The following is a 26,818-nucleotide window of genomic DNA, read 5'->3' as shown; positions in this document are numbered from 1 at the left end:
TACAATGAGGGGACCAGGGAGCCATGCATACAATGAGGGGACCAGGGAGCCATGCATACAATGAGGGGACCAGGGAGCCATGCATACAATGAGGGGACCAGGGAGCCATGCATACAATGAGGGGACTGGGAAGCCATGCATACAATGAGGGGACTGGGAAGCCATGCATACAATGAGGGGACAGGGAAGCCATGCATACAATGAGGGGACCAGGGAGCCATGCATACAATGAGGGGACTGGGAAGCCATGCATCCAATGAGGGGACAGGGAAGCCATGCATACAATGAGGGGACCAGGGAGCCATGCATACAATGAGGGGACTGGGAAGCCATGCATACAATGAGGGGACCAGGGAGCCATGCATACAATGAGGGGACTGGGAAGCCATGCATACAATGAGGGGACCAGGGAGCCATGCATACAATGAGGGGACTGGGAAGCCATGCATACAATGAGGGGACAGGGAAGCCATGCATACAATGAGGGGACCGGGAGCCATGCATACAATGAGGGGACCGGGAGCCATGCATACAAGATGGGACCGGGAGCCATGCATACAAGATGGGACCGGGAGCCATGCATACAATGAGGGGACCGGGAGCCATGCATACAATGAGGGGACCAGGAGCCATGCATACAATGAGGGGGCCAGGGAGCCATGCATACAATGAGGGGGCCGGGGAGCCATGCATACAATTAGGGGACTGGGGGAGCCATGCATACAAAATGGGACAGGGGAGCCATGCATATAAGGATGGGAGGGGAGAGGAGCCGAGCCATGCATACAAGATGGGACCAGGGGAGGCATGCATACGAGGATGGGACCGAGGGAGCCATGCATACGAGGGGACTGGGGGAGCCATGCATACAACAGGGTAAGCCACACAGAGCAGGACAGGACGGGGGGGAACCACACATACCGGGATAGGGATGAGGTGACAACACATACCCCGGCTTATACTCGAGACAATAAGCTTACCCAGTTTTCTGTGGCAAAATTAGGTGCCTCGGCTTATACTCGGGTCGGCTTATACTCGAGTATATATGGTAAATTAAAATTCTGCCTTTTCATTTTTGTTTTCTTGCTTCTGAGTTTACTGTATGGGATACATATTTTTTGTATAATTTTACTAGCTCGGACAATTACATACAAGATACCAAATTGTTTTTTTTTTAAAGATTTTCACCATTTGTGTTTTGGGAAAAAAAGAGAAGCGACTTCAAATTTATTTATTTTTTTTTTACATATTTTAAAGAGGGGACTTTAACGAGTTTCACAAAACTTTAGTGCTGCAGTCTATTCTACAACTAGGGGTCTCCTATGAAGCCCCGCCGCCTGACAGGACCATGGGTCCACACTTACCATCGTGCTATTGGCCTCTACGTGGCTCAGGTCTGGAATGGAGTTCTTCGCATAGATGGAGATGGTGACTCCGCTGCCGGTCTGGTGCCAGTCGTGTCTGCAGGGAACCACCTTCTTACCCTGCAATACACAATCACACAGATCAGACAATCCGCTCTATGATAGATCAAAGACAGAACAGTTTTCCTAAACACACTCCTCACCATTGAAAATCCCAAGGAAAAGTGGTGGAATGATAGAAATCACAGGCTGGAGACATGCAAGTGATCTGCAGATGATGAAAAAATGGCTGACAGCAGCCCAGCCATGTAAATGCAGAGGATAAAAAAAAAAAAATGGTTGATAGCAGCAGCCAAGCCATGAAAGTGCGAGGATCTCTGCACGCAGCTCATACTCTAGAATGAATAAATCGATGTTTTGAAAAATTTGTTTCCAGATTTGTTATCATTATCCTATCTATCCATCCTGTGACTTCCATAATTCCACCACTTTTCCTTTCTGGTGTCACCACTTCAATGTTGAGGAGAGTAACTTTACACTTACGTCATCTTTCTTCATCCATAAATGTGTACCCTTAAAACATCCTTCCTGGGACAAAAATGTATTGAAGTCGGAGGTTTTCCTTTTGCAGCAGCTCCAATATTTCATCCTAAATTTAAAAAAAAAAAAAAAAAAAAAAGAAAAAAAGTTAAAATGGGTGGACGGGGCACATGGACACTTATAATACAAACTTTAGGGAACTTGTCTTCCGATGAAGAAGTCTGGCTGTGTTATTGAAGCTGGGTATAGGGAAATGCTGGGATATATTAGAGAGAACAAACTAAGCCAGGCTGGCCAAGGACTAAGCTCGTCAGCCCAAAGTGACGCCTCCTCGTCTCACATCCCTAGACTGACTGGTCTCTCCCTATTGTGTACATGGGGACTGGGAGAAGCCCGGATGGTTATACATTAGATGACCGGTTCCTTTTAAAAAAAAAGTTTTAACAACTCATCATAACTTTTGCTGCACCCTCCTATGCAGCCGCTGTACTCGCGAAGGGGTTTTGCACAGATGAGGAATATGGTGCATCTACTGTGTGGATATGGACAAGGGAAATACCCTGAATAGGATTTTTTTTTAAATTAAAAGGCAATTCATATCCATAGCCCATGCTGGAATATATGGAAATTATAGAGGTAAGCCCCTGCACTCCTTGTGAAGCCTGCAAATGGCCCCTCAAATTCTCAGGCCATTGTGTGTGCCCCAGGGTAATTCGGACCCTCCAGCAGCTCACTGTATGGCCTCTTTCACACATCCGTTTTTGGCTGTCAGGCATAATCCGGCGAAATTAGTGGAAAAAAAAATAAATAAATAATCCATCACTGACAGATTCCGGTGCCATAGGCTTCCATTACAGGACAAGTTGGACGACACCGGATCAGGCGCTGTCCGGTTTGTCGCCGGACACAAAAAGTTCCTCTGTCCGTTTTGTCTGCCCAAAAACCGGTCCAGCCTCATTTATATACAGCACCGGACCGAAGCCAATGGTATTTTTGAGTCAGGAGACCGTGTGATCATTTGTGAAAAGGTGGTGGCGACGGGTTCCCTGTAACTGGAAAGTGCTGCCGAATATGTTGGCGCCATAGAAATAAATATGATTATTAGAACCTGTTTGAGAGATGCAGCCATTTGTTTTTTTACTCCTCGCCTTCCGAGAGTCACAACTTTTTTCTTTAATTTTTCTGCTACATTAAGGGTATGTGCACACGTAAGAATTTCTTGCAGAAAATTCCTGAAGAAAACCGGACATTTCCTGCACAAAAACCACATGCGTTTTTTTTCGCGTTTTTTTTTCCCCGGAGCTTTCCCAATGCATTATATAGCGGGAAAAACGCGGAAAAAAAGCCAGCAAAATTAATGAACATGCGGTTTTTTTACCGCGATGCGTTTTTTTTCGCGGAAAAAATGATAAATGATAGGATGCATATGTATGCGTTTTTATAGCAAAAAAAGTGAAAAAAACAGGATTTTTGGTTGCTTACCGTAAAATCTGTTTCTTGAAGCCTCCATTGGGGGACACAGGAACCATGGGTGTATGCTGCTGCCACTAGGAGGCTGACACTATGCAAATAAAAAAGTTAGCTCCTCCTCTGCAGTGTACACCCCACCGACTGGCATTGAACTCTTCAGTTAGTGAGAAAGCAGTAGGAGATAATGAAACAAGGTTGAAAAACCATAACCACAAACTTGAGAACTGTAACGTGAGAACAGTCATAGAACAGATAACAGAAAACATTGGGAGGGTGCTGTGTCCCCCAATGGAGGCTTCAAGAAACAGATTTTACGGTAAGCAACCAAAAATCCTGTTTTCTTTATCGCCTCTCATTGGGGGACACAGGAACCATGGGACGTCCCAAAGCAGTCCCAAGGGCGGGAGAACAGACTTCCATCAGGTCAGAGGACTCACCACTGCCGCCTGCAGGATCCTTCTGCCTAGGCTGGCGTCCGCCGATGCGTAGGTATGGACCTTGTAAAATTTGGCGAACGTGTGGATGGAAGACCAAGTTGCCGCTTTGCAAAGCTGTAGGGCGGAAGCCCTGTGGTGCACCGCCCAGGAGGCGCCGACTGCCCGGGTAGAGTGAGCCTTAATCCCAGGAGGGGGCACTCTGTTCTTGACCCGGTAAGCCTCCAAAATTGCCGTTCTGATCCAACGAGCAATAGTCGCTTTAGAAGCCGGCTGGCCTCTGCGCGTGCCATTAGGAATGACGAAAAAAGAATCCGTCTTCCGGAAAGAGGATGTTCTATCCAGATAAATCCTCACTGCCCTGACTAGGTCTAGCTTGTTCAACGATCGCTCCAGAGGATGAGTCGGAGCTGGACAAAAGGAAGGTAGAACGATGTCCTCGTTGAGGTGGAAGGTGGAAACCACCTTAGGAAGAAAAGAAGGTGGAGGACGGAAGACCACCTTGTCCTGGTGAATGACCAAAAACGGAGGGCGGCAAGACAGTGCCGCCAGCTCGGAAACGCGGCGAATGGACGTGATGGCCACAAGAAAGGCCACCTTCCAAGATAAAACTGATAGAGGAATCTCCCTAAGAGGTTCAAAGGGAGAAACCTTCAAAACGTCCAGTACCAGGTTTAAGTCCCAAGCCTCCACAGGGGCCCTGAACGGCGGGACCGCGTGGGCTACCCCCTGAAAGAAGGTCTTAACCTGTGGCCGAGAGGCCAAGGTCTTCTGAAAGAGGATGGAAAGCGCAGAGACCTGACCCTTCAGGGAACTAAGAGCCAGGCCCGAATCCAGTCCTGCCTGAAGGAAGGCCAAAAGAGAAGGCAGGGAAAAAACCATAGGCGGCACGCGGTTGGACTCGCACCAACGGAAGTAGGCCTTCCAGGTGCGGTAGTAGATCCTGGAAGACGAAGGCTTCCGAGCCTGAATCATGGTGTGAATCACACGGTCCGAAAGGCCGGACGCTCTTAGAACCGCGGTCTCAACAGCCACGCCGTTAAACTGAGCGACCGAGAATTCGGGTGGCAGATCGGACCCTGGGACAGCAGATCGGGCCTGTCTGGAAGGTGCCAGGGAGCGTCCGCGAGAAGGTTGACGAGCTCCGCGAACCAAGCTCTCCTGGGCCAATCCGGGGCGATCAGGATGACCGGCACCCCTTCCGCTTTGATCTTCTTCAACAGTTTGGGAAGTAATGGAAGGGGTGGGAACAGGTAGGGCAGCTTGAACTGTGACCAAGGAATGGCCAGGGCATCGACGCCCACTGCGAGAGGATCGCGTGACCTGGAGACGAATTGCGGAACCTTCCTGTTGATTCGAGACGCCGTGAGATCCACATCCGGAGTTCCCCATCGAAGGCAAATCTGATGGAAGACCTCCGGATGCAGGGACCATTCCCCTGCCGCGAGACCCTCGCGGCTGAGGAAGTCGGCGGCCCAGTTTTCTACGCCGGGGATATGCACCGCGGATATCACCGGAACCGTTGCCTCTGCCCAAAGGAGGATCTTGGATACCTCGGCAAGGGCCAAGGAGCTCCGAGTCCCCCCCTGATGGTTGACATATGCCACAGCCGTGGCGTTGTCCGTCTGGATCCGGACTGGAAGGCCCCTGAGGATCCTTTCCCAATGGCGGAGGGACAGAAAGATGGCCCGAATTTCGAGGACATTGATCGGCAGCGCAGACTCCTGCGGCGACCAACGGCCCTGAACCGTCAGGTGGCGAAAAACCGCACCCCAGCCGATCAGGCTGGCATCCGTTGTCACCACCTGCCAGTGAACCGGAAGGAAGGACCTGCCCTGGGAGATGAGAGGAGACGTCAGCCACCAGTTGAGAGACCGCTTGACCCGAAAGGAGAGTCTGATCGGCCGATCCAGGGAGAAGACCGACCTGTCCCACTGAGACAGAATGGCTTGCTGAAGGGGCCGAGAATGGAATTGGGCGAAGGGAATCGCTTCCAAGGTAGCTACCATCCTCCCCAGAACCTTCATGGCCGATCGGAGTGAGGGAGGCCGAGGTCCCTGGAGCAAGAGTATGTCCCGACAAAGGGTGGATCTCTTCTCCTTGGGAAGGAAGACTCTGGACTGACGAGTGTCGAAAAGCATGCCCAAAAAGATGATGCGCTGAGAAGGAATAAGGCAGGACTTCTTCCGGTTGACCAGCCATCCGAAACGGGATAAGGTGTCGAGAACAATGGACAAGCTTTCGTGGGCCTGAGCAAAGGACGGAGCCTTGATGAGGATGTCGTCGAGGTATGGAAACAGGACCAAGCCTCTGACTCTCAAAACGGCCATCAGCGCCGCCATGATTTTCGTGAACACCCTTGGCGCGGTTGCGAGACCGAACGGCAGGGCGACGAACTGAAAATGATCTTGTTGCACTGCAAAGCGCAGGAAACGGTGATGACCGGGAAAAATTGGAACATGTAGGTAGGCGTCCTGGATATCTATAGAGCATAGAAATTCCTGAGCCTCCATGGAAGCAATTACTGAACGAAGGGATTCCATCCTGAAGTGTTTCAGGCGAACCCTCCTGTTCAGCAATTTGAGGTCCAGAATGGGACGAACCTTGCCGTCTTTTTTCGGTACCACAAAGAGGTTCGAGTAGAAACCCGTGTACCGTTCCCTTTCTGGAACGGGAACAATCACCCCGGATTTTAGCAGAGAAGCGATGGCTGCGAAGAAGCCCGGAACCAAAGCTGGATCTTTTGGAGGACGAGATTGGAAGAAACGATCCCTGGGTCGGGAGGCGAACTCTATCTTGTATCCCGAGGATACAACTTCCCTGACCCATGCATCCTCTACTGCGGAAATCCAGACGTCCCTGAAACGGAGAAGACGGCCCCCCAACCTGGGAGTTGGGCTGGAGTCTTGCCGAGAGTCATGCGGAAGTGGATCTTCCAGTCCTGGGCCTGGACGATCTACCCTGGGAATAGCGAGGACGCCAGGACGGAGTGGGCCTGAAGGACACCGCCTTCTTCTCTTGACGTGCCTGTGGCCTCTGTTGCTGCTGGGAAAAGGAGTTTGATGCAGCGAAGCGACGAAAAGGCCGAAACGAGCGAAACTGCCGTCTAGGAGGAGGGCGACGAGGTTTAGCCTGGGGGAGAAGGGAACTTGTGCCCCCAGTGGCATCCTTAATGATCTGGTCCAGCTGGGAACCAAAGAGACGAGAGCCCTGGAAGGGCAGACTAGTGAGGGACTTTTTGGAGGACAAGTCCGCCTGCCAGGCCTTGAGCCAAACGGTCCGGCGAATGGCAACGGCATTGCTGGAAGCCTGAGCAGCACAAGAGGCGACATCCAGGGAGGCGGAAACCAGGTATTCACCAGCGTGGGAAATCTGGTTGGCAAGTTCCGCTAATTGCGCGGGAGGAGCCCCGTCCAGGATACCTCGCCGTAGATCCTTGGCCCATATTGAGATGGATTTTGAAGCCCAAGTGGAAGCAAAGGCTGGGCATAGCGCTGCTGAAGCCGCATCAAAGGCAGATTTCGCAAAAGATTCTATAACTCTGTCGTTAGAATCCTTCAGAGACGCTCCGCCGGACAGTGGAAGCACCGTGTTGGCGGACAGCCTGGAAACAGGGGGATCCACCGAGGGAGAGACCGTCCAATTGGCGGTAAGATCTGGTGAAAAAGGATATAACACCCCCAGACGTTTTCCCCTCTGAAAACGTCTGGTCGGATTCTCTCTCTCTCTGGCCAGGATTTCCTCGAATTCAGGATGAGGAGCAAAAAATTTTGAAGGTGGTTTGGCCCGTCTAAACGAAACCGCCTGATCTGCGGGTTCCGTAGAGGGATCCTTGATGCCACAGGTTTGGTTTATAGCCCGAATGAGGTTCTGGACCGACTCACTCATGGTGGCGATTTGCCTAGGATCCAGCTCCGAAAATTCGTCTGAGGGCGCATCAGATAAAGCCTCGCCTGACTCAGGGGAGGAGGAACGGTGCGACACCAACCGCGGGGGAGGGCCGTGCGGCGAGATGGAACGCGAAGAGGACTCAGACCGACGTTCCTGTCTGGACCTTTTGTGGCTAATCAAGGAGGGCTCGGGCGGCGGTTCCTGCGACCCGCTGGCCACTGCAGGGGTCTGCAGGGGAAACCGATCCAGCGCGGACACCAGGGTTTGAGACACCCGTGTTAAATCGGCCACCGATTGTGACAGAGAAGCGGCCCAGCCTGGGATGGGGGGATCACTCTCGGGCGGAACAGCCGGGGGATCCTGGGCGGTGGGAACAATCGGGTTGCTGCAGGACTGACACAACGGGGAGGACTGACCTGAGGGAAGTTTGCTGTTACAGGACGAACATGCAAAGTACGTGACTAAGGCAGTAGATGAAGAAGAAGTAGGGGGGCGAGAGCGGCCCCCTTTAGAGGAAGACATCTTGAGGGACCCTGAAGATGCCAGTTGGTTAGGGGACAGTGTGCAGAGGGGGGTGTCAGACTGCAGTGCAGCTACTCACGGACCCGGTCCTGGAAGATGTCCCACTTGTCCTTGGTGGAGAAATCCCCTGTGCTGAGCTCACAGAAGATGCGGGCGAAGGAGCGTGGCGCGCTGCGGGAGGCACTGCAAGGGCTGCTGCTGTGGTGTGAAGCGATGCTAACACCAGACGAGTGTCCCACGAGGAAGGGGGCGGAGCTAGACGCAGAGGCGCCGGTGGGCAGGTCCTAGTATGTCGGGCGGGAAAAAGCCCGCCCGCAGAAGCGGAAGTGACAGATCCGAAGACCGGAAGTAGGCCCCGGCCGAAGCCGGGGCCTAAATTAGGAACCGGCGGCCGGGAAACGAGCCGCGGCGCCGGTATAGAGCGCCAGAGCGATGCGCCGCGACGGGAAGCTGGCGGCACAGGCGCCGCAGCCTGCTAGGCTGCGCCACTGAAGGGCGCCACAGTCCACCTCCTGCGGCGCCGGAGCAATGCGCTGCAGCGATAAGCAGCGCGATAGACTGCAGGGCTGCTGCGCTGAGGACTGTGCCCAGGGAAAAAACCGCAGCACTGATAGTGCGCCGCGGAAAGGAGTGAACGGCAGCCAGGAGCTGTCAGAAAGAAGGTGCTGAGAACGCTGCGGCCAGAAAGGGGCCCCGCGCTGGAGCAGAAGGCCCTTGCAGAATAGGATACACTTAACAAGAATCCCCCCCTAACAAGGATCTGAGAAGGGATAGGGGACATACTCACCTAAAAACATCCCACGCCGTACTAACCTTAAAAAAAGGGTGAAACGTCCAGGGCTGATGGACGTCCTCGTCTCCTCCAACCGACAGGCTCTGGTGGGCGAGTGGGTGGGGGACGGAGCCAGGACCGGACTTCTGAGCACGCTGGTGTGCCAGGATCTTGGTCCTGGTGAGGGATCAATGAGGATACGGGGTGGCAGTACACACCGTACTCATAGTCCGCTTGTGGGAATACAGGTGTGACTATTCACCCTGTATCCCTCCGAGGAAACCTGCAAGAAAACGACGCACATTGAGGTAGATAAGGGTCTAATGAAAGACCCGTGTCCACCTCCTACTGACACTAAGCTAAAACTGAAGAGTTCAATGCCAGTCGGTGGGGTGTACACTGCAGAGGAGGAGCTAACTTTTTTATTTGCATAGTGTCAGCCTCCTAGTGGCAGCAGCATACACCCATGGTTCCTGTGTCCCCCAATGAGAGGCGATAAAGAAAACGCAACGTGTGCACACAGCCTAAGGTTTGGTTTTCTTTCATGCGGGACAAGTAGAGAACATCAAATGACTGAAGAGCAAAATAAATAGCGAGTGGGGTAGAATATATTACTGCTTTTCTTTTAACCATCTCCCCATAACGGTGTTCGCTTTGACGTAGAAATGACCTGCTAACTGTTCTATGGTGACACCAAAGCAAAATGTTTTTTTTTTTTTTGCAAAAATCCAGCACACAAAGACAGACAGAAGTACATTTACAGGTTCAGCTCATTTTGCGTGATGATAAAGTCTTACTTTCCTACATACCCTTCATGGAAGATGGGCACCCCGATGTGGTACTGACAAACCTCTTCATTACTCTGCGCTCCTGCGAATGTCTGTAGAGAAAGACAGAAATACATGAAGCCTCTGCCAGCGTCGGGCGAACGGCAGGAGTCCGTACAAAGTGTCGGGTGAAATGATCTTTTCGTTTGCACAAAAAAAAAACAACAACACATTTCTGGCAGCACATGTCCTGTGTAAACAGTATGTGCTGCCGAGAACAATGGCAGCCAATGTGCACCAAACTATCTATTATCCTGCACTTCCGAGAAGCAAATCTGCCCGTGTAAACAGGACCTCCTGCCAATTGACTAACAGTGCGACAAAAAAAAAAAGTCTTGGTCTAAGAACAAATGGAAACCAGAAGGATCCCATATAAGTCAATGGGATCCTTCTGCTTCTGTTTGAGGTAGAATCTAATTCTCTTCATTGGATTTATTTGTCTTGAGTCGGCCGGGAGCTGCCCTGATCTATGTGTGCAGACATGAGCTGTCAATCAGCCGGCCGGGAGCTGCCCTGATCTATGTGTGCAGACATGAGCTGTCAATCAGCCGGCCGGGAGCTGCCCTGATCTATGTGTGCAGACATGAGCTGTCAATCAGCCGGCCAGGAGCTGCCCTGATCTATGTGTGCAGACATGAGCTGTCAATCAGCCGGCCCGGGAGCTGCCCTGATCTATGTGCGCAGACATGAGCTGTCAATCAGCCGGCCAGGAGCTGCCCTGATCTATGTGCGCAGACATGAGCTGTCAATCAGCTGGCCCGGGAGCTGCCCTGATCTATGTGTGCAGACATGAGCTGTCAATCAGCCGGCCCGGGAGCTGCCCTGATCTATGTGCGCAGACATGAGCTGTCAATCAGCCGGCCCGGGAGCTGCCCTGATCTATGTGTGCAGACATGAGCTGTCAATCAGCCGGCCAGGAGCTGCCCTGATCTATGTGCAAAGACATGAGCTGTCAATCAGCCGGCCAGGAGCTGCCCTGATCTATGTGTGCAGACATGAGCTGTCAATCAGCCGGCCGGGAGCTGCCCTGACCTATGTGCGCAGACATGAGCTGTCAATCAGCCGGCCGGGAGCTGCCCTGACCTATGTGCGCAGACATGAGCTGTCAATCAGCCGGCCGGGAGCTGCCCTGATCTATGTGCGCAGACATGAGCTGTCAATCAGCCGGCCGGGAGCTGCCCTGATCTATGTGCGCAGACATGAGCTGTCAATCAGCCGGCCAGGAGCTGCCCTGATCTATGTGCGCAGACATGAGCTGTCAATCAGCCGGCCAGGAGCTGCCTTGATCTATGTGTGCAGACATGAGCTGTCAATCAGCCGGCCAGGAGCTGCCCTGATCTATGTGCGCAGACATGAGCTGTCAATCAGCCGGCCAGGAGCTGCCCTGATCTATGTGTGCAGACATGAGCTGTCAATCAGCCGGCCGGGAGCTGCCCTGATCTATGTGCGCAGACATGAGCTGTCAATCAGCCGGCCGGGGACATCATCGGACCACTCACGATTCTTGCCTGAAATGCCGCAGAGTTTCAGACTAAAACATACCCGGGTGCAATTGTGGTTCGGGCAGCAAGAATCAAGTAACAGGTTCCCTTAAATGATAACCCCTTAATTCCCCCCACCCCATATAGCATGTTATAAAATCCACAAAGGCAAAAAAAAACAAAAAAACAAAATACATATATGTGCCTGTACAAATTCATGCCTGATGTAAAGGCAGAGATCCTGATTCCAGTGATGTGTCGAGTGCAGTATTTGGGATAGAATCACAGTTTTCAAACCTGCAGATCTTAATAACCACGCATGCACCATCGATTGGCTGAAAGTCACTATGGGGAAGGCTCAGACCAGGAGGCACCAGATAACTAGTCCTGAACTGATCATCTCCTGCTGATAAAACACTAATTTTATTGTAACAGCAAAACACATCCTAGTAAGTGATGTCACTGGAATCAGAGTCTCTGCCCCAAACATTGTGCTACTCTCTGATTTCATAGCAAAAGCCTGCTGGTGGATTAGGGTTCAGCAGTCAGACAAAGACCAGGAACTAAAAGAGGATCAGCTCCGTATCCCCGGAAAAGAGAGGAGGCGAATCATTTTATTTTAGAGTTGGCGGCCATTTTTACAAGTTGGATGCCCCTAATTGTCATGGTGCTTTGTGAATAGGTGCTACATTCACACACATGGACACTCTTGGCCAGATAGATGAACCGCTCTTACCGCTGTGCAGCCCCCGTTTTTACAGGAGGTCCCGATTTTGATTTCTCCTGTATCCTCATCTACAGAACAAGAGAAAAGAAAAAGAAAGTGTGAAAGCTATATCTAAAAAGGGAGAACAAAGGAGCAAAAAGCGCCAGAAAGCAGGAACAATGTCCGTCATCCCGGAAGGAGACACTTTGGGGTAATGGTCATAATTAGCGACACGGACTGACAAGTGTCATGTGACTTGTCAGGGGCTATCACTCTTCATATGAGGCGTCCAAGCCGCTCAATTTTTATTATATATTTTTTTTTAATTTTATTATTGATTTTCTGTTTTTTTTTTCCTCCCCTTCTTCTGAGAGCTATAACTTTTTTTTATGCCCACATTTTTTGCAGGACGAGTTGTACTTTTGAACGACACCATTTATTTTACCATACAGTGTACTTTTTTTTTTCCCCCACAAAAAATTATACTTTAGACACCAACTTTTTTTTTATTTTCACAAGGGTAAACAAGATAAAATGGCCCACAAAATTTGTTGTGCAATTTCTCCTGAATAGGCCGATACCTTATTTGTAGGGGGAAATCTACGGTTTGGGTGCATGGCAGGGCTTGGAAGGAATAAAAGTGCCGTTTGACTTATTGAATTAAAAATTTGCAGGAATAATTAGCGGACGCCATTCGCGCGTTTGGAGAGCCCCTGATGTGCCTAAAGAGTGAAAATCCCCCACAAGTGACACCATTTTGGAAACCAGACCCCCTCAAGGATTTTATCCAGGGGTATAGTGAGCAATTTGAACCCACAGGTACCAAACAGAACTTGATAACATTAGGTCGTCATATTGAATATGTGAATTAGTGTTGAGCGCAAGCGCTTGATACTCCAGTTTGCATTGGGTGCTCGGGGATCCGCGATACTCCATGCCTACCCGAGCACTTGTGCTCAACACTAGCCGTCATTTGTTTTATTTTTAAAAAAACCCCAATTCTAACCCAAACCATAATTTTTATCTCACTAAGGGGGATTTGATTTACTATTTTTTATTTTGATCTCTGTGATCGAGTCTAAAGGAACCAATAGGAAAAATTTCCTATTGCTACCGGGTGTTGGCTGGTAGATCTCAGTAAAAATGGGCGTGATGCCACAGCTCGTCCAATTCATGCCTTACGCGTGAGATCTTACTCTAGTCGCTGACTGGAGTAAGATTTATGGTGAGGTGCATGTCACGTGTCAGATATAGAAACTTAATTCCAGCTCACCCAGTTGCTCTATGCTCACCCACCTGGAGCTCAGACTCCGGCCTCACATCAAGGAAAATAGAAAAAAATTGGAATCCGGCTCAACAGGACTGCATTTTCCTTTTCTTTTTAATTTTCATGGCTCATGAGTAAGACTGCCTAGTGCAGTCGAAACGTGTCGACTGGGTCATGTCGACCACGTAAATTTTTCTTTTGTATGCACCATATTTTCTTTTGAAAAATAAAAAGAAAAGGAAAATCCAGTCCTGTTGAGCCAGATTCCAATTTTTTCTATTTTCCTTGACATGTCAGCTACCCCCAATTCAGTCAATGGTGTGCGTATCTCTCATGAACCGTGAGCGTCTGACTCCAACAGGGCCCCTCATCAAGACGGGTGTGAACATCGCCCAGCTCCTAATGAATCGGGGCCCTAGGTCATGTTTCCGGAAATCCACATGTACATGAGCCGCAATGATCAGACTCGGACCCTCCTGTATTGAAGCTCCTAATGAGTGTGTGTAAAAGTCATAGTGAGCAGGGGATAGTGGATCCTGTGTTACCAGCTGTGTCTAAATAATAAAGCCTCTGATGATAGTGAGCCTGCTGTAAACTCTTCCTGAAATAACGAGAAGTGTGCATCCTCTGTGCCACTGACTTGTTCCTGGCCTAAACTCCACAGAACAGAAATGACAAGTCTTCCTGGAAAATGGCCAGAATCGCTGTTTTTTATTCAATGTTGCCCCTCTTTAGGAAATGGAAGCAGCAGAGAAGGGGTTAATGCTATCGCATGGAGGAGTCACCTCTGAGTTAATGAGAGGAGCTGGTGTTGTGCGAGGATCTGTCAACGGCTCCCGCTATGGTCGCTCCAGCTCACGTCAATGCAGGGAGCAGCCGAGCGCTCGGAAAGAATTTAGTTTTCCGTGACTTTTCTCAGATCCTGTTGCTTTTTATAGACGAGTCGTTACCAAGGTCGGTGTCCCGGCATCGGCCCCTTACAGAGAGGATCATAGGACGCTTGTAGGGTCTGTCCATAAGGGGCCGGAGGGACGAATCTGTGGGTGATGAGGGTCCCCCAGGCTCTATTCCCAAGTGTTTGCTCCTCCTGTCGGATATACAAATGGTCTCCAGAGAAGAAGAGGACTAGAAATCTTGCGCCTCCTATAGGAAGTAGGAATCCTAAACGTCCACATCATCTTCCGTAATGAGCCTTAGCATAAAAGCCAAAACCAGAATCTAAATTTGCAAACACGTGTTTCAGGGTGTTGCCCCTCCTCAGTGCAAAGCATGAGATCTGATTTGACTGTATGAGAGGCCTCTGACTGAGTTATAAGGGGTACCATTTCTCCTTGTTCTAGACTCCAGCCCAGAGCCTCTCACCTAGCCAAATCAGATCTCACACTTTGCGCTGATGAGGAGCAACACCCAGAAACACGTGTCTGCAAATTGAGATTAGGGTTTGGCTTTTATCATAAGTCATGTGACAAGGCTCATTAAAGGATTGATATTGATTTTTAGGATCGCGGCTTACAATAGGTGGCACTAGAGCTCTTGTCCTTTTCCTCTCTCAAGAGACAATTTGCATACTTAATTTCACAGAGGAGCATGCAAGGCATAAAAGTCTCCTCACTCTGACATGCCAGGCTTGGCACTCTCCAGAAGGAGATACGTTACCCCTTAGATCCATCTCCCCTTTGGGGAAATACAATGAAGACCGCCAGAAACCGGTCACACAGGCCCTGTCTAGTTACAGAACGGCGCCCATACCTTCCCATTTGGCCTACGCTGGATTATTGGTGCAGATCGGTATCTGCCATGTCTGTGCAATGAGCTTTGCCGATGCATATACTGATCATAAAGAGCAAGTAATGCAACAAAAGGGCAGCGGTGGGGTCCGGAGGAAGCTATTACAGCGGGGCACCCACGGAACGACCCACCAGCCACTTATACCACCATTTTCACCAAAATGCAGATTATGCTGTGGAATTCATTATATACAATGAAAGTAAAAGTCACCCAGCTTTCCCAAGCTGCTGAATGCCAAATCTGCCTAGTTTTACAAAGTTAAATTCTCCCCATAGATTTTAGCCAGGAAGATTTATCAAAGTCATAGGGGGAAAAAAAAAGCAAAGAAAAAGATGGGTAACACCACAGGAGGGACTGTTCACACTGTGCTTTTTGCAGCCTTTTGTCCTACATACATTACATTTTTTATGCAAATAATTTACCTAAATAAATTCCCAACCTTGCTCTTATACCCAAGCCCAACACATGGGGAAAAAAAACACCTTTTGATCTTTATCTTATTGTAGCATTGAATTAGCTAGATATTAAAATAATTCTTCAAATAAAAAAAAAAATTATATATATATATATATATATATATATATATATATATATATATATATATATATATTTTTTACAATCACATGAGCTCAACAGATCGGCCTTTCAGGAGCTACGGATAGCGCACACACCAAAGCTGTACTTAGTGCTCAAAGGCGGCATTTTTTTAAACGGCATCAGCAGCGACCAGTACCTAAGCTACTGCAATGCCCCGTACATGGGGTAAGCGACATAGCTTATCAGAAGTACTATACTACATTTTTAATTGGAAGTATTTGCTATTATTATAACTACTACATATTGGGATGGGATCTTGGAAATGTGAAAACCACTTTAATTTCTTTCTCTGTGTCAGCGTAAATCGGACTGCAATTGGATGACATCCAAGTGCAGTCCAATGTTTCACACGCACCCACAGACATGTATGGGTGCGTGTAAGCCGGATGCACTCCCAGCAGGCTGTACCGGAGATCTGCACTGCCCCATAGGATAACATTGCTCTGAGAGCTATCTGATAAATCATCTGTGTCGTACGGCCAGTGTGAGCGAACAAAATAGGCGAGCTCTACAGGACACCGACATTTCACAATATACTGCTGTACATGATACAACGTGTAAGTTAAGGGGAACCAAAATATACAGCGGGAATTGAATAATTAACATTTTTACCTTCAAAGATAAATAAATAAATAAAAAAAAATTATAAAAAGAAAACATTTAATATTGGGATTTATGTATATATATATATATATATAAAAAAAAAATCTGATCAAAACATAAAATTATTGAACATCAAAAAAAATTACAGTAAAAAGCAATTGAAAGGACCAAGCAATGTTTCCAAAATTGCAACTCAGGCTGCAAAAAAAAAACAAGCCCAATTTTCACAAGTTTTTTCACCATCACAAATAATAAAACCTGTAGGGCTTCAGTACAGTAGTAATTGTACCAACCTGCAGAACGGCCATTTTTACCTTACACTGAACACACACCACAAAAAAAAAAAAAAAAAAAAAGGTCTATTTTTTTTTTGTAATTTCACCACACTCGGATTTTTTGCCCCCATTCTCCAGCACATTGCATGAGAGCAGAAATCTCCGGCCAGGTTCCCTGTAATTGTGAGAATTACCTGCTGCCGTCGGGTCAAGTTCGGTAGAAACTTTCAACTTATCCAGCGCTTGTTTCAAAGACGCCGATACCTTCAGCTGTAACCGTGTCAAGGGCTCGTCCGCACTAAAACGGGAAGGAGAAGGGGCGGTGCGGGGTTATTACGGAACAGAGGAAGCATCACCAGTAATGCTCCACCGAATAGAACGTTGCACACAGCAGCATCATACACACAGTGCAGCGTTAGGGTTAATCATAGCAAGTGCATGGGAACACTGAAGACATTTATATAGCCTCCCAAGCAAACTGCTCCAGGTCATCAAATCAGGAGAATATCCTGGGAGCTAATAAAGAGACAGCTGCATAGAAACCAAAAGGAACCTATACAGTCAAAAAAACACCTATATGTATGAACAATAAAATCACATTGTATAAATTATGTAAATGTATTTGCATTTTGCCGTGAGAAATAAGTATTTGATCCCTCTGGCAAACAAGACTTAATACTTGGTGGCAAAACCCTTGTTGGCAAGCACAGCACTCAGAAGTTTTTGTAGCTGATGATGAGGTTTGCGCACATGTCAGGAGGAATTTTGGTCCACTCCTCTTTGCAGATCATCGCTAAATCATTAAGATTTTGAGGCTGTCGCTTGGCAACTCGGAGCTTCAACTCCCTCCATAAGTTTTCTATGGGACTAAGAGACTGGCTAGGCCACTCCGTGACCTTTATGTGCTTCTTTTTGAGACACTCCTTTGTTGCCTTGGCTGTATGTTTTGGGTCATTGTCTTGCTGGAAGATCCAGCCACGACCCATTTTTAATGTCCTGGCGGAGGAAAGGAGGTTGTCCCTCAGGATTTTACGGTACATGGCTCTATCCATTCTCCCATTGATGCGGTGAAGTAGTCCTGTGCTCTTAGCAGAGAAACACCTCCAAAACATGTTTCCCCCGCCATGCTTGACAGTGGGGATGGTGTTCTTTGGGTCATAGGCAGCATTTCTCTTCCTCCAAACACGGCGAGTTTAGTTAATGTCAAAGAGCTCAATTTTTGTCTCATCTGACCACAGCACGTTCTCCCAATCACTCACAGAATCATCCAGGTGTTCACTGGCAAACTTCAGACGGGCCTGCACATGTGCCTTCTTGAGCAGGGGGACCTTACGGGCATTGCAGGATTTTAAACCTTTACGGCGTAATATGTTACCAATGGTTTTCTTGGTGACTGTGGTCCCAGCTGCCTTGAGATCATTAACAAGTTCCCCCCGTGTAGTTTTAGGCTGATCTCTCACCTTCCTCATGATCAAGGATACCTCACGAGGTGAGACTTTGCCCCAGATCGATGTCAATTAACAGTCATTTTGTATTTATTCCATTTTCTTACTATTGCCCCAGCAATTGTCTCCTTCTCACTTTACTTATGGTTTTGTAACCGATTCCAGCTTTGTGCAGGTCTATGATCTTGTCCCTCACATCATTATAAAGCTCTTTGGTTCTTGCCCATGTTGTAGAGGTTAGAGTCTGACTGATTAATTGAGTCTGTGGACAGGAGTCTTTTATAAAGGTGACTATGTAAGAAAGCAGTCTATAATGCAGGTAACAAGTTGATAAGGAGCGTCTAACTGGTCTGTAGGAGCCAGAACCCTTAGGGTATGTGCACACGTCCGGATTTCTTGCAGAAATTTCCTGAAGAAAACCGGAAATTTTCTGCAAGAAATCCGCATTTTTTTTTTGCGTTTTTTTCGCGTTTTTTTAGCATTCTGCAAGCGTAATTAGCTTGCAGAATGCTAACGTTTTCCAAGCGATCTGTAGCATCGCTTGGAAAACTGACTGACAAGTGTGACCAACTTTTTACTACAGATGCTGCTTTTGCAGCATCTATAGTAAAAGATAGAATGTTTAAAAATAATAAAAAAAATAAAAAAAATGCTTATACTCACCCGCAGACAGCTGATCTCCTCACCGGCGTCCGTTCCGTATAGATGGTGTGCGCGCAGGACCTTCCATGACGTCACGGTCACGTGAGCGGTCACATGACCGGTCTCGACCAATCACAGGACCGTGACGTCATCGGCAGGGTCCTTCACCGCACACCAGCTACAGGAACCGAACGGCAGCGTGCAGCGGTGAGGCGGGAACACTGCAGGGGACATCGAGGGTGAGTATAGGACTATTTTTTATTTTAATTCTTTTATTTTTGACCAATTATATGGTGCCCAGTGCGTGGAGGAGAGTCTCCTCTCCTCCACCCTGGGTACCAACCGCACATAATCTGCTTACTTCCCGCATGGTGGGCACAGCCCCGTGCGGGAAGTAAGCAGATCAATGGACTCCTAGGTGTGCGGAATCCCTGCAATTCCGCATTTTTAATGAACATGTTGCTTTTTTTTCCGCGATGCGATTTTTTCGCGGAAAAAAATCGCAACATTTGCACAAAAAATGCGGAATACACTGTAAATAATAGGAGGCATATGTTAGCGTTTTTTTCGCGTTTTTATCACGTTTTTATAGCGAAAAAACGCGAAAAAAACGCTAAAAATCCTGAACGTGTGCACATGGCCTTAATGGTTGGTAGGGGATCAAATACTTATTTCTCACTGCAAAATGCAAATACCGTATATACTCGAGTATAAGCCGACCCGAGTATAAGCCGACCCCCTAATTTTGCCACAAAAAACTGGGAAAACTTAATGACTCGAGTATAAGCCTATGAACATATGCAAAATGTTTGGATATCGCAGAAGAAGATAAAGCCTGGGGATTAGCAGCATCAGAAATGTGCCGCCTGATTCTTATTTTAAGGGGAAATGTGGTACATCCCATATACTGAACAGGTAACGCATTCTATGAGATAAATAACAAAAGTGTAATTACAATTTATGAAATCATGTGTATGATGAACGGTAGAATTATGTAGGGATTGATATTTATTGGTTTTGAATACATGATGACAGGCTATGCAGCACTTAGGACTGATTACTGCAAAATAGACTGGGTGACAATAGGGACCCTAATGTAGGGTCGTTATTTAGTACATGTTTAAGTTTGTAATCTTGGTTTAATATTGGAATATATTTTTTAATAACCCCCACAATGTCATTGAATTGTGGATTATACTCAGTTGAGAATGTAATGCATGTAGAAGAATTTCTGTCCATAGTTTTATCTTTATGTAGAATATCATTAATTCTAGCTTTTATCTTTAGTTAACCCCTTCACCCCCAAGGGTGGTTTGCACGTTAATGACCGGGCCAATTTTTACAATTCTGACCACTGTCCCTTTATGAGGCTATAACTCTGGAACGCTTTGACGGATCTTGGCGATTCTGACATTGTTTTCTCGTGACATATTGTACTTCATGTTAAAGGTAAAATTTATTCGATATAACTTGCGTTTATTTGTGAAAAAAATGGAAATTTGGCGAAAATTTCGAAAATTTTGCAATTTTCCAACTTTGAATTTTTGTGCCCTTAAATCACAGACATATGTCACGCAAAATACTTAATAAGGCTACGTTCACATTTGCGTTGTGCGCCGCAGCGTCGGCGCCGCAGCGCACAACGCAAACAAAAACGCGGCAAAACGCACGCTAAAACGCTGCGTTTTGCGCCGCATGCGTCCTTTTTGGCCGAAAGTTGGACGCAGCAAAAATGCAACTTGCTGCGTCCTCTGCGGCCGGACGCGGGCGCCGCAGCGACGCATGTGGCGCAAAACGCAAGTGCGACGCATGTCCATGCGCCCCCATGTTAAATATAGGGGCGCATGACGCATGCGGCGCCGCTGCGGCGCCCGCCGCTAATGTGAACGTAGCCTAAGTAACATTTCCCACATGTCTACTTTACATCAGTACAATTTTGGAACCAACATTTTTTTTTGTGACGGAGTTATAAGGGTTAAAAGTTGACCAGCAATTTCTCATTTTTACAACACCATTTTTTTTTAGGGACCACATCTCATTTGAAGTCATTTTGAGGGGTCTACATGATAGAAAATACCCAAGTGTGACACCATTCTAAAAACTGCACCCCTCAAGGTGCTCAAAACCACATTCAAGAAGTTTATTAACCCTTCAGGTGTTTCACAGGAATTTTTGGAATGTTTAACCCCTTCCCGACATGTGACGGAATAGTACGTCACATGTCGGGACCCCCGCTTTGATGTGCGCTCCGGCGGTGAGCGCACATCAAAGTCGCGACATGTCAGCTGTTTTTTACAGCTGACATGTGCGCGCAATAGCGGCGGGTGAAATCGCGATCACCCGCCGCTATTAACTAGTTAAATGCCGCTGTCAAACGCAGACAGCGGCATTTAACTACCGCATCCGGCCGTGCGGCCGGATATGAGCGCATCGCCGACCCCTGTCACATGATCGGGGGTCGGCGATGCTCCTCCATTGTAACCATAGAGGTCCTTGAGACCTCTATGGTTACTGATTGCCGGTGGCTGTGAGCGCCCCCCTGTGGTCGGCGCTCACAGCACACCTGCATTTTAGCTACATAACAGCGATCTGATGATCGCTGCTATGTAGCAGAGCCGATCGGGCTGTGCCTGCTTCTAGCCTCCCATGGAGGCTATAGAAGCATGGCAAAAGTAAAAAAAAAAAGTTTTTAAAAATGTGAAAAAAATAAAAAAAACATAAAAGTTTAAATCACCCCCCTTTCGCCCCAATCAAAATAAATCAATTAAAAAAAAACCAAACCTACACATATTTGGTATCGCCGCGTTCAGAATCGCCCGATCTATCAAATAAAAAAAAGCATTAACCTGATCGCTAAATGGCGTAATGAGAAAAAAATTCGAAACGCCAGATTTACGTTTTTTTGGTCGCCACGACATTGCATTAAAATGCAATAACGGGCGATCAAAAGAACGTATCTGCACCGAAATGGTATCATTAAAAACGCCAGCTCGGCACGCAAAAAATAAGCCCTCACCTGACCCCAGATCACGAAAAATGGAGACGCTACGAGTATCGGAAAATGGCGCAATTTTGTTTTGTTTTGTTTTTTGCAAAGTTTGGAATTTTTTTTCACCACTTAGGTGAAAAATAACCTAGTCATGTTAGGTGTCTATGAACTCGTAGTGACCTGGAGAATCATAATGGCAGGTCAGTTTTAGCATTTAGTGAACCTAGCAAAATAGGCAAGCAAAAAACAAGTGTGGGATTGCACTTTTTTTGCAATTTCACTGCACTTGGAATTTTTTTCCCGTTTTCTAGTACACGACATGCTAAAACCAATGATGTCGTTCAAAAGTACAACTCGTCCCGCAAAAAATAAGCCCTCACGTGGCCAAATTGACGGAAAAATAAAAAAGTTATGGCTCTGGGAAGGAGGGGAACGAAAAACGAAAACGGAAAAACGGAAAAAGCTCCGGGGGTGAAGGGGTTAAATAAAAATGAACATTTAACTTTTTTTCACACAAAATTTATTTCAGCTCCAATTTGTTTTATTTTACCAAGGGTAACAGGAGAAAATGGACCCCCAAAGTTGTTGTACAATTTGTCCTGAGTACGCCGATACCCCATATGTGGGGGTAAAACATTGTTTAGGCGCATGGCAGAGCTTGGAAGGGAAGGAGCGCCATTTGACTTTTCAATGCAAAATTGACTGGAATTGAGATGGGACGCCATGTTGCGTTTGGAGAGCCCCTGATGTGCCTAAACATTGAAACTCCCTACAAGTGACACCATTTTGGAAAGTAGACCCCCTAAGGAACTTATCTAGATGTGTTTTGAGAGCTTTGAACCCCCAAGTGTTTCACTACAGATTATAACGCAGAGCCGTGAAAATAATTTTTTTTTTTTTTCTCAAAAATGATTTTTTAGCCCCCAGCTTTGTATTTTTACAAGGGTAACAGAATAAATTGGACCCCAAAATTTGTTTTCCAATTTGTCCTGAGTACGCTGATACCCCATATGTGGGGGGGAACCACTGTTTGGGCGCATGACAGAGCTCGGAAGGGAAGGAGCGCCATTTGGAATGCAGACTTAAATGGATTGGTCAGCAGCCGTCACGTTGCATTTGCAGAGCCCCTGATGTACCCAAACAGTACAAACCCCCCACAAGTGACCCCATATTGGAAACTAGACCTCCCAAGGAACTTATCTAGATGTGTTGTGAGAACTTTGAACCCCCAAGTGTTTCACTACAGTTTATAATGCAGAGCCGTGAAAATAAAACATCTTTTTTTTCCCACAAAAATGATTTTTAGCCCCCCAAATTTTTATTTTCCTAAGGATAACAAGAGAACTTGGACCCCAGAAGTTGTTGTTCAATTTGTCCCGAGTACGCTGATAACACATATGTTGGGGTAAACCCCTTTTTGGGCGCACAGGAGAGCTCGGAAGGGAAGGAGCACTGTTTTACTTTTTCAACGCAGAATTGGCTGGAATTGAGATTGGACGCCATGTCGCGCTTGGAGAGCCCCTGATGTGCCTAAACAGTGGAAACTCCCCAATTCTACCTGAAACCCTAACCCAAACACACCCCTAACCCTAATCCCAACGGTAACCCTAACCACACCCCTAGCCCTGACACACCCATAATTCTAATCCCAACCCTAATCCAAACGTAAATGTAATCCAAACCCTAACCCTAACTTTAGCCCCAACCCTAACTTTACCTCCAACCCTAGCCCTAACCCTACCCCTAACCCTAAACGTGACTGAAATACGTGGCACTGAAATACGTGGCACTGAAATACGTGGCACTGAAATACGTGGCACTGAAATACGTGGCACTGAAATACGTGGCACTGAAATACGTGGCACTGAAATACGTGGCACTGAAATACGTGGCACTGAAATACGTGGCACTGAAATATGTGATATGTGGCACTGAAATACGTGGCACTGAAATACGTGGCACTGAAATACGTGATACGTGGCACTTAAATACGTGGCACTTAAATACGTGGCACTTAAATACGTGGCACTTAAATACGTGGCACTGAAATACGTGGCACTGAAATACGTGGCACTGAAATACGTGGCACTGAAATACGTGGCACTGAAATGTGTGATATGTGGCACTGAAATACGTGGCACTGAAATACGTGGCACTGAAATACGTGGCACTGAAATACATGGCACTGAAATACGTGGCACTGAAATATGTGATACGTGGCACTGAAATACGTGGCACTGAAATACGTGGCACTGAAATACGTGCAACTGAAATACGTGCAACTGAAATACGTGGTACTAAAATATGTGGCACTGAAATACGTGATACGTGGCACTGAAATACGTGGCACTGAAACACGTGGCACTGAAATACGTGATACGTGGCACTGAAATACATGGCACTGAAATACGTGGCACTGAAATACGTGGCACTGAAATACGTGGCACTATGACTGTCAGAAAATGTTCATTAAACGGTTAGGGGTGAGGTTAGGGGTAGAGTTAGGGTTAGGGTTTGGATCCCTTTATCACCTTGATGGTGGTGGGTGGCTTTTCAGTGTGTGTTCTGTTTTTTTCAATAAAAATGCATGCGTTTTTAACGCAAACAAACGCATGTGCTTAAAAACGCAAGAAAATACTGCAGGTTGTATTTCTGAAAATGAACGCATGCAGAAAAAAACCGCATGCGTTTGAAAACGCGACCAAACGCGTACAAAAAAACCGCATGCGTTTTCAATGTTAAATATAGGGAAAAAACGCATGCGTTTTTTGTGCAAAAAACGCTGCAGACAAAAACGGAAGTGTGAAACCAGCGACGCTTTTTATAGCAAAAAAGTTTTTGCGTCTCCACATTTTGAGACCTATAATTTTTCCATATTTTGGTCCACAGAGTCATGTGAGGTCTTGTTTTTTGCGCGACGAGTTGACGTTTTTATTGGTAACATTTTCGGACACGTGACCGTTTTTGATCGCTTTTTATTCCGATTTTTGTGAGGCAGAATGACCAAAAACCTGCTATTCATGAATTTCTTTTGGGAGAGGCGTTTATACCGTTCCGGGTTTGGTAAAATTGATAAAGCAGTTTTATTCGTCGGGTCAGTATGATTACAGCGATATCTCATTTATATCATTTTTTTTATGTTTTGGCGCTTTTATACGATAAAAACTATTTTATAGAAAAAATAATTATTTTGGTATCGCTTTATTCTCAGGACTATAACTTTTTTATTTTTTTGCTGATGATGCTGTATGGCGGCTTGTTTTTTGCGGGACAAGATGACGTTTTCAGCGGTACCATGGATATTTATATCAGTCTTTTTGATCGCGTGTTATTCCACTTTTTGTTCGGCGGTATGGTAATAAAGCGTTGTTTTTTGCCTCGTTTTTTTTTTTTTTTTCTTACGGTGTTTACTGAAGGGGTTAACTAGTGTGGCAGTTTTATAGGTTGGGTCGTTACGGACGTGGCGATACTAAATATGTGTACTTTTATTGGTTTTTTTTTTTAATTTAGATAAAGAAATGTATTTATGGGAATAATATTTTTTTTTTTTTTTCATTATTTTGGAATATTTTTTTTTATTTTTTTTTACACATTTGGAAATTTTTTTTTTTACTTTTTTACTTTGCCCCAGGGGGGGACAATACAGATCGGTGATCTGCCAGTTTGCATAGCACTCTGACAGATCACCGATCTGCGAGAAGTACAGGCTGCTTCACAGTGCCTGCTCTGAGCAGGCGTCTGTGAAGCCACCTCCCTCCCTGCAGGACCCGGATCCGCGGCCATCTTGGATCCGGGTCTGGAGCAGGCAGGGAGGGAGGTAAGACCCTCGCAGCAACGCGATCACATCGCGTTGCTGCGGGGGGCTCAGGGAAGCCCGCAGGGAGCCCTCTCCCTGCGCGATGCTTCCCTGCATCGCCGGCACATCGCGATCATGTTTGATCGCGGTGTGCCGGGGGTTAATGTGCCGGGGGCGGTCCGTGACCGCTCCTGGCACATAGTGCCGGATGTCAGCTGCGATATGCAGCCGACACCCGGCCGCGATCGGCCGCGCTCCCCCCGTGAGCGCGGCCGATCGGCTATGACGTACTATCCCGTCGGCGGTCATACGGTCCCATCCCACCTCGACGGGATAGTACGTCAAATGTCGGGAAGGGGTTAAGGACCACTCAGGGTCTCCGCTCCTAGACAGTCTGTCACATGTATTTTTGCATTCTTGTTGAAAAATGTCATGCATTTAATCCTGTTCAGCTCACCATATGGAATATTGTGTTTAATATGTGGTGGATTACCGAAGCTGATACAGTATTACTAGACGTAGGTTTTCTGAAGGGACCAATATGAACCTTATGTTTTTCACTGTCTGCCATCAACTTCAAATCTTAGGCTATGTGCACACGTAGCAGATTTTTTGCGTTTTTTCGCTAAAAAAACGCTATAAAACCGCGAAAAAAACCGCTCACATTAAGCATCCTATTTAATAGAATGCAATCCGCATTTTTTGTGCACATGCTGCATTTTTTTCCTGAGCGGAATCGCATTCCAGAAAAAAATGCAGCATGTTCATTAAATTTGCAGAATTGCGGCGATTCTGCACACATAGGAGTGCATTGATCTGCTTACTTCCCGCATGGGGCTGTGCCCACCATGCGGGAAGTAAGCAGATCATGTGCGGTTGGTACCCAGGGTGGAGGAGAGGAGACTCTCCTCCACGGACTGGGCACCATATAATTGTTAAAAAAAAAGAATTAAAATAAAAAATCCCTCTGATGGCCCCGGAGCCTTCCCGCCTCTCAGAGGTGCACGTGGCCGCGTCCATTCCTATAGATGGTGTGTATGAAGGACCTGCGATGACGTTGCGGTCACATGACCGTGACGTCATCGAAGGTCCTGCACACACACCATCTATAGGAACGGAAGCCGCTGAGGAGATCGGCTGTTTGCGGAAGGTGAGTATAACCATTTTTTAAATTATTTTTAACATTCTATCTTTTACTATTGATGCTGCATAGGCAGCATCAATAGTAAAAAGTTGGTCACACTTGTCAAACAGTATGTTTGACAAGTGTGACCAACCTGTCAATCAGTTTTCCAAGCGATGCTACAGATCGCTTGGAAAACGCTAGCATTCTGCAAGCTAATTCTGCTTGCAAAACGCTAGTTTTCTGTGGGAATATGCATGCCAATTCCGCATGCGATATACCCACG

At 47.1% G+C, this 26,818-nt stretch overlaps 1 protein-coding gene across 1 annotated transcript in view; it reads right to left on the bottom strand.

Annotated features, from left to right (window-relative positions):
- CHORDC1 (cysteine and histidine rich domain containing 1) overlaps window positions 1-26,818 on the bottom strand; it is a 38,472-nt gene that overhangs the window by 7,831 nt on the left and 3,823 nt on the right. Inside the window, exons 5-9 of the mRNA XM_077298549.1 lie at window positions 16,732-16,835; window positions 12,038-12,096; window positions 9,803-9,873; window positions 1,908-2,013; window positions 1,365-1,484 (exon numbers count right to left, since the gene is read on the bottom strand). Of these exons, the coding sequence (XP_077154664.1) occupies window positions 1,365-1,484; window positions 1,908-2,013; window positions 9,803-9,873; window positions 12,038-12,096; window positions 16,732-16,835 (460 nt within the window). The remainder of the gene's footprint in view (window positions 1-1,364; window positions 1,485-1,907; window positions 2,014-9,802; window positions 9,874-12,037; window positions 12,097-16,731; window positions 16,836-26,818) is intronic.

The sequence above is a fragment of the Ranitomeya variabilis genome, chromosome 3, assembly GCF_051348905.1.
Source record: "Ranitomeya variabilis isolate aRanVar5 chromosome 3, aRanVar5.hap1, whole genome shotgun sequence".
Classification (NCBI taxonomy): Eukaryota; Metazoa; Chordata; class Amphibia; order Anura; family Dendrobatidae; genus Ranitomeya; species Ranitomeya variabilis.
Note: the sequence above shows the minus strand (reverse complement) of the source record. Positions and strands in the feature narration are given on the sequence as shown.